Source organism: Sorex araneus, chromosome 3, assembly GCF_027595985.1.
Source record: "Sorex araneus isolate mSorAra2 chromosome 3, mSorAra2.pri, whole genome shotgun sequence".
NCBI classification, from domain to species: domain Eukaryota; kingdom Metazoa; phylum Chordata; class Mammalia; order Eulipotyphla; family Soricidae; genus Sorex; species Sorex araneus.
Window position 1 is genome coordinate 27,412,044 of NC_073304.1, and position 7,502 is coordinate 27,419,545.

General features: G+C 46.7%; 1 protein-coding gene across 2 annotated transcripts; it reads right to left on the reverse strand.

The window, feature by feature from the left end:
- Nucleotides 1-682: 682 nt before the first annotated feature.
- ACOT6 (acyl-CoA thioesterase 6) lies at nt 683-7,226 on the reverse strand. 2 transcript variants are annotated; one of them, XM_055133813.1, is made up of 3 exons: nt 6,770-7,226; nt 3,973-4,175; nt 683-1,329 (listed from the first exon to the last, which is right to left on the reverse strand). In XM_055133813.1, the coding sequence occupies exons 1-3, from the start codon at nt 7,224-7,226 to the stop codon at nt 724-726; spliced, it is 1,266 nt and encodes a 421-aa protein (XP_054989788.1). In that variant the 3' UTR covers nt 683-723. The 2 variants fall into 2 exon arrangements, with proteins under 2 accessions (XP_054989788.1, XP_054989789.1); XM_055133814.1 differs by lacking the exons at nt 683-1,329; nt 3,973-4,175 and adding an exon at nt 4,230-4,334.
- Between the last annotated feature and the right edge of the window lie 276 nt (nt 7,227-7,502).

Genomic DNA, 7,502 nt, shown 5'->3' on the forward strand with positions numbered 1-7,502 from the left:
GTTGAAGAGGCTTTCCTTGCTCCACTTCATACTCTACTCTGTTGTTGAAGATTAGCTGTCCAGGTACCTGAGAGTCTGTATCTGAGGTCTCAGTTCTAATTTATTGGCCTGAGAGTCTCTTTATTCCAGAGTTGGACAAACACTTTTACATTTTACCTACTTAAGGTTAAATGGGTCCTTATAGATAGCACCTGCATTAAACTTCTATACTGAATCAAGTTTAGGGGAGAAAGAACATCCAGCAATGAAGAAGGGAGTCTTGCAAAGAAGGTAAGAACCCCATGGGGTGGGCGGGGGTGGCATGGGAGGGGAGGAATCTTATAGGACCTGATAAGGTTGTTCTATTTTTAAAAGGTTTTAAATGAGGTTGGAGAGAGCATACAGTGGTCCCCAGCATCCCACAAGGTCCTCCAGGTACCACCAGGTGTAATCCCTTAGTGCAGAGCCAGGAGTATCCCCTGATCATCAGTAGATGTGCCCCCCAAACCAAAACCAAACCAAAAGTGTAAAAGGTTTCAATCGCATGTGGTTGATCCTGGCTCCATACCTGGTATGGCATGTGGTACCCCGAACATCATCAGAGTCATTCCTAAGCACAGAGCACTATAGGGTGTGGCACAACCCCCCAAAAAAAAGAGTATGTTCTATAAAAGCCAATACATGAGTACAAATCAGATTTTTATCAATATGATTATATGCCATATAATACATTTAACTACAAAGTTATATTTTACTAGTTTTAATAGACATTTTACCATTGAGATGTTTATGGAAGAAAGTTTGAATTTGCTGCCAAGCATCCACCTGAGCCCTTGAGTGGATCCGTGGCTCACCTCCATAGAATACTGCTTGGCCCAACACCGCATGCACAGAGGCTATCGATGGAGGGAAGTAAGGTGGATCGATACAATGACCAGTTCCTGGGTAGAAGATTATCTGTGGTTTGTCTTTTCCATGGGCTTGTAACCGTTCAGAGGCAATCTGAGCATATAATTCACTCTTCCAGTTATGGTCATCCAGGCTAACAATAAACAGGAAGGGCCCCTGGGCCTTTTCCAGTGGAATCACACTTTGGCGATAAGGTTCTTCCAATGGATTGTTCCAAATATCCATAAAATCCAAAAGTCCTGACTCAGTAATTGTATGTTTCTCTGGGTGACTGCCGAGATCAGGAATAATCATGTCCTTGTAATGCAGAGGCCCTATGGTGTTGGCTACACAGCTGTTGATAAGGACGGTGGCTGTGATGCCCTTTAAGAAAGAAGCCATTGAGAGACACAGGTCACCTCCCTTGGAGAAGCCAATAAGCCCAACACTGGGGCCTTTCACCTGATAGGAAAAAGAAAGAACAAGCCTAGAATTCACAAATGAAGGATGCAAACAGTTTCACGGTACTTTTATCTAATGTCATTTTCTTTCCTTTGCGCTACAACCTACAAAGTTCTTATTTTCTAATAAGCAACTGGTTTCCTGGTATAATCAAGGGCTTTTGATGTCCTGGTATATATACTGATATTCCCTAATATTAAGTACACAGTACTATCTGGGATGGCCCTGGTTGTGTCCTTATAAGAACTGGGTAAGGGTACACAGAGGTCCATATACCTAATTCCTAATTTCTATTGTTGTTTTGGGCCACACCCAGCAGTACCAGGGATTGAACCTGGGTCAGCCACATGCAAGGTAAGTGTCCTACCCCTGAACTATGTCTCTGCACGCCTCCCCTTCCTAAATACTTAAAAAAGTCATAAAACAAATGAAAAAAATTGTTGAAATATATTTTTCCTTTACCTTGATAGCCTTCCATTACAATTTACTGGATCAGGTAAATCTGGGAACTCAGTTTTGTACTAGAGTGTAGCACATGGGAGGACTAGCACTTGCCCTGAGTACTTGGTTCCGCATTCACTTTCCTTCTCTTCCCATCCTTGGCTCTATTATATACCTTGAAGGGTCTTTTGTACCTGAGAGTGAACACCCAGCCTTCAGCTAAAGTTATTCTCATTGATAGACCATAAAAGAGGCACAGAACCTGCAGGAACAATCAGCACTTTCAGCAAGGGACCCTGAGGTTCCAGATTCCAAAGGCAAGGGAGGTGGGACACATGGATTCCAGGTGGAGACACTCCCTAGTTCCCTTGGACTCCTCACCTTATAGGTAGAAATCATAGAGTCTGACCGTCTCATACAAAAGGTCCGGGAATTGGGCAGAGAGCTCTAGTGCTAAGGGCACATGCCTGGCATGTGCAAAGTCCTGGGTTTGATCTCCAGCATCAAATGGGTCCCCAACACCACCAGGCCAAAGCACTATATTGGGGTTTCTCTACAACACCATACACCATCATCACTTATAACAAAATAATTCTTCCTTATGCGCAGAAAGGATAGTACAGTGGATAGGGCGCTTGCCTTGCACACAGCCAACCAGGGTTTGACCTCTGGCACCCTATATGCTCCCCTGAGGCATACCAGGAGTGATTCCTGAGAGTAGAGTCAGGAGTAAGCCCTGAGCACAGTCACATGTGGCCCAAAACATACAGAAAAATCATTCCTTAATATTAAGTACACAATGCTCCTTGGGATGACCCTGGTTGTGCCCTTGCTCTTGTCCTATTGAGCAAGCGAAAAAAGGTCCAGGGCAGATGCTCCATTACCCTAGGTTTAAGGATGGAACTGAATATGTAATGGTCTTGTTTTATTCCCAGGGCCATCTCTCCCCTAAATAAAACAATCATCACAGTTCAAGGTCATCTGTTTTAGCAGCTGTGCCCTAATTCTAACAGATCATCTCTTAATTCTAAAGGACAGTTATACAGACCTGGCAGAACACCTTATTTCTTGGAATGTTTGGAACTCTTTAAGATAGTAGCAAAGAGGCCAGACGCAGTACAATGGACATGCTTGCCTGGCACCTGGCTGATCAGGGTTGAATACCCAGAACCCCAAATGGTACCCCAAACACCTCCAGGTATGATCTCTGAGCACAAAGCCCTGAGCACCACTGGATGTGGGCACCGTGCCCCCGTCCAAAATAAAGAAGATAGTAGCAAAGTGTAAGTGTTTTATTATAATCATACAAACACCAACATCTTTGTGGGGAGCCTTGGAGTGGGGCGCTACACCAGACTCTGTGCTTAGTACAGAGCAGTACTAAAGAAGCCAGGCAGTACTAAAGGGACCATTTTCAGTGCCAAGATTTGAACCACTGTCATGGCTGCAGCTGCATGCAAGGCAAGTGCCCTAACTCTGTAATATTTCACTTGGCCCAAACACTTAAATCTTAAGTCTTAAGGGGCTAGAAAAAGATTGATCCACTAACCACAGTGTGTGTGGGACTAAGGGTAAGTAAGATAGAGAAGAGACAATAACAATAATATGACAGTAACAGCTGAGAATTCTGGACAAGAACTGAGTGTTAAAAGTAAGTAAAGGGATACTCTTGAACACTTTTCAGTATCAATATTGCAAACCACAATGGCCAAAAGGAGAGAAAAACAGAGACAAAGACAGAGAGAGAAGAAAGGCGCCTGCCATAGAGGCAGGCAGTGGATGGGGTTGATGGAAGGGAACCTGGGAACACTGATGCTGGGAAATGTACAACGGTGAAGGGATGGGTGCTGGAATACTGTATCACTGAAATCCAATCATGAACAGTTTTGTAAATGTCCATCTCATAGTGATTCAATAAAGTTTTTTTAAAATGTTTAAATTAAAAAAAAAGATAGGTCCAAATGTACAAACTGAACGTAACTACTACCTGTGTGTGTGTGTGTGTGTGTGTGCACGTGCATACACACACACACACCCAAGGTCCCTACATGTAAGGCAAGTGCCTTGCCACAGAGCAACATCCTTGGAAATCCTAGTAACTCTAAAGAAGCCTTTCAGCCCCTGCTTCCTTGCAGGACCTTGGAGGTCAGCTCTGTGTTCATACTACCCACTCACCACTGCATAAAGATGAGCAGAACCCACCTCTGGATGCTGCAGCATGAAGTCCACGGCTTCTTCAAAGTACTCCAGATGCAAATCATTCAAATGTTCAGGGAGGTCCTCAAATCTGAAATAAGCCAGAGCAAGCACAGCAAAGCCATGTCCGGCCAGGAGACTGGCCCTGTATTCACAAAGACCTCCACCGCTTCCAAACAGGTCGACGATCCCAGGGAAGGGGCCTGCTCCTGTACAACAGCAGAGAGCAAAGGGAGCTTAGGCTCTTGAGAGATGTGCTTGGGTCTCAACTTCCAGTAGCCAACACAGTGCAGTGAATAAAGCAAGTAAGACTGGGGGGTGGTAGAAGAAGGTCCTTTTTTAACTTTTTTTTTTCTCTCTTAAATAACCTGTAGGGAATAAGGAAGGGAAACAGCATGTCTTTTGTTTTCCTTCATTTTTCACAAAGCCTTAGTAATATGAAATTGTACCAGATTAGAGAAAACATGATGAGATGTACAATTTTCCTTTTTATTTTCCAAAAGAACCCTGAGAACTCTTTGGTAGCTGGACATGCTCTGCTTATATAGGGGGGATGGATAGAAAATATTTCCTACCTCCTTACATCATCTGTTTGGCCTTATAGAACACTGTCTGCCCAGAGTACCCCCACCACAAAAAAGATAAAGAATGCCATCTCTAAATATACCTCTCAGAGCTAAAAAGATGGCACAGCAGAGAGGGCATTTGCCTTGCACACAGTTAACCCCCAGCACCCCATTTGGTCCCCAGAGCACTACCAGGAGAGTGATCCCTGAGCAGAGAACCAGGAGTAAGCCCTGAGCACAGCTGGTATATAGCCCCAAAACAAAACAAAAATACAAATATGCCCACTTTGTTTTCTCTTTTTTAATGGAAGCAACTCCCAGCAATGTTTTGGGATGTCACTCCTAGGAACTTGGGCTTGTTTTGTGCTCCTGGAGCCACCAGGTCACAGCCAGTGATGCCAAGGGAGTGAAGTGCCTGCCCCATGCTGTCTTTCATATTGAAAGTTTCTGCACCCTTGCACTTAACAGCCTAGAAGGAAACTAGGAAACTATTTATGTAGCTGGGCCCTCATAGGTTGTTATTGTTGCTGCTGTTGTTGCAATATAATCGGCTAGTGCACTTGTTTTTCATACTCACACACACTGAAAACAGAGATACATGTGGTCCCACTGACGTATTGCTAGCATGGAACCTGGCATAAGTGGTAGTGCCGAATCCACCCACCAATGTCTCATGGTCCCCTAGCCCCCTCCCCACACTTCATCCCCTTGGCTGGCCTACAGGCCAACTCTCAACGTTTGTTGACATAGGTTATTTATTAGTTCATTACTATGCTTCTTTATAGTTCACATATATCATTCTGTTTTTGCCCCTCTCCTTCTGACTTCTTCTCTTAGCTTGATCCCCTCTAGTTCCATCTGTAGAGCAGTGAATTGCATAATCTTATCCTTTTTTTTATAGCTGGGTAGTATTCCATTGTGTCCATATACCACAGGTCCTTAATGCACTCATCTCTTCTAGACACTTGAGCTGTTCCTAGAGTTGGGCTATCCTGAATAGTGCTGCAATGAACATAGAAGTTAAAATAGCTTTTCAAAATATTGTTTTGGGGCTCTTGGGGGAGGCGGGGAAGTTAGCTTCTTAATGAAACTCTGAAAGATCTTTTTTTTTTTTCTTTTTGGATCATACCTGGCGATGTACAGGGGTTACTCCTGGCTCTGCACTCAGGAATTACTCCTAGCGGTGCTTAGGGACCTGCTGGGAATCGAACCCAGGTCAGCCACATGCAAGGCAAACGCCCTACCCGCTGGGCTATCCCTCTAGCTAAAAGATCCTTATTTGCTCATTCAGTATAATTTACTGAACTCCTATTATATACTATATCCCTGTGTCAGTCTCAGTTGTATAAGATATAAGATAAATTGTGTAACTAAGTTGTATAAGATACAACAATAAGTCAGGGTTGTATAAGACCCAGCTCCAGCCTCAGGAGCTTACAGTGGAAAGTGGAAACTGCTAGTTAAGATTGTAAATTGCTGGAGAACTACTAAGAATCAAGTCGGACCCCTTTCTTTGCAGAATATCTCAACTCCACGTAGGGATTCTGTGAGGTACGGAAGCATCGATATTTCCACAGAGGCCCTGCTTCAGGCAGAATTTAGTCAGACCTTGGGGTTCGCATGACTACAATCCGTGGACCACCGGGCAGCTCTGGGATCTTGTTTCTGGGCTGCTTTTACCTGGCAAACCCTTGTTTTCATATAGCCTAGGGTTCTTCAACTTAAACGCTATGGACATTTTGAGCAAAAATGCCTGGTTGTCCTGGGCATTGGGCATGTTCAGCAGCAGCCCAGACCTCTACTTGCTAAAGGTCAATAGTGTCCTTCCCTCCTAGATGAGAAAACAAAACAAAACAAAACAAAAAAGCATTCAGAGATTACCAAATGTCCCCTGGAATGGCCCCCGGCTGAGAATTTGGAACAGAGTGTTGATTGATGGCGGGGAAAGATGTTTGTTATTTCCATGATCATGGGGCATCGCCTCCTCTCGGAAGTTAGACGCGAGGAGGCAAACCTTGCACAACACAGCCTTGAGGTGGGCACAAAGCGCTTCTATAAACAAAGGCTGAAGAAACTTTCTCAGTGTATCTAGGGGACTGCCAGTGTCTGGCGGAATTCCCGGAAACTTAGAATTAACAAACCGTCCTGCAAAATGCACGAGAATAACCGCAGCCGGGAGACCAACACCAGATTTCCCATCACGCCACCAGCGTCTCCAAACAGTCCGGGCCGCTCACCTGGCGGCAGGAAGAGCGTGCCGCGCACCCGGCCCGCGCGCACCGGCTCCCGCCGCACCCCGGGACCCAGAAAGTGGCGCTCGTGCTCCGTCCGGCCCAGCAGCCGCCCGGGCTCCGGATCGTGGCCGTCCAACACCTCCAGCTGCACCGTGAAGGGCGTCTGCACGTCCCGCTTCACCAGCCGCAGCAAGGGCTTGTCGGGCTCCAGGGCCCAGAAGAGCCCCATGGGCTCGAGCCCCGCGAAGCTGCCGCCCAGCGCGGGCGCGCGCGCCAGGTCCAGCCGGCCGCGGGCGTCGGCGCAGTAGCGCGCGTGGGCCCGGAAGAGCGCGCCCTTCTCGTCGCGCAGGGACGCGCGCAGCGTGACCCGCTGCCCGGGGGCCAGGCCGCTGGCCGAGATGCGCACGGGCTCGTCCCAGAGGCTGCGGCCAGCGGGCTCCACCGTCACCGTTACCGCCATCCCGAACCCGGTAGTAGAGGTGACTGGCCGGGTCACTGCAACCAGGCCTAAGTCTCCACCTCCCCGGGAAGCAGTTCCGATTGGAACCATTACCCGCCTCCCATTGGTCCGTACTGGGGTTGCTCTCTGAACTGGACGGTGGCTCAAACTTATGCAGAGCCACTAGAGCCAAATGAAAGTCCTTCAGATGAGTTGATCAGTAATTCTGCAACCCAGCGTGATGAGTGTTGAAACGGAAACAACGCCTCCTGGCAGCTTACAGGATTGGGAAAAAGA

Bases quoted from the DNA above. Each gene is read 5' to 3' on its own strand.
- ACOT6 (XM_055133813.1), bottom strand. From the start codon at position 7,226: ATGGCGGTAACGGTGACGGTGGAGCCCGCTGGCCGCAGCCTCTGGGAC. The intron at 4,176-6,769 runs GTGAGCGGCCCG...GCTGTTGTACAG, and splicing joins CACGCTCTTCCTGCCGCCAG to GAGCAGGCCCCTTCCCTGGG. The intron at 1,330-3,972 runs GTGGGTTCTGCT...TTTTCCTATCAG, and splicing joins TCATGCTGCAGCATCCAGAG to GTGAAAGGCCCCAGTGTTGG.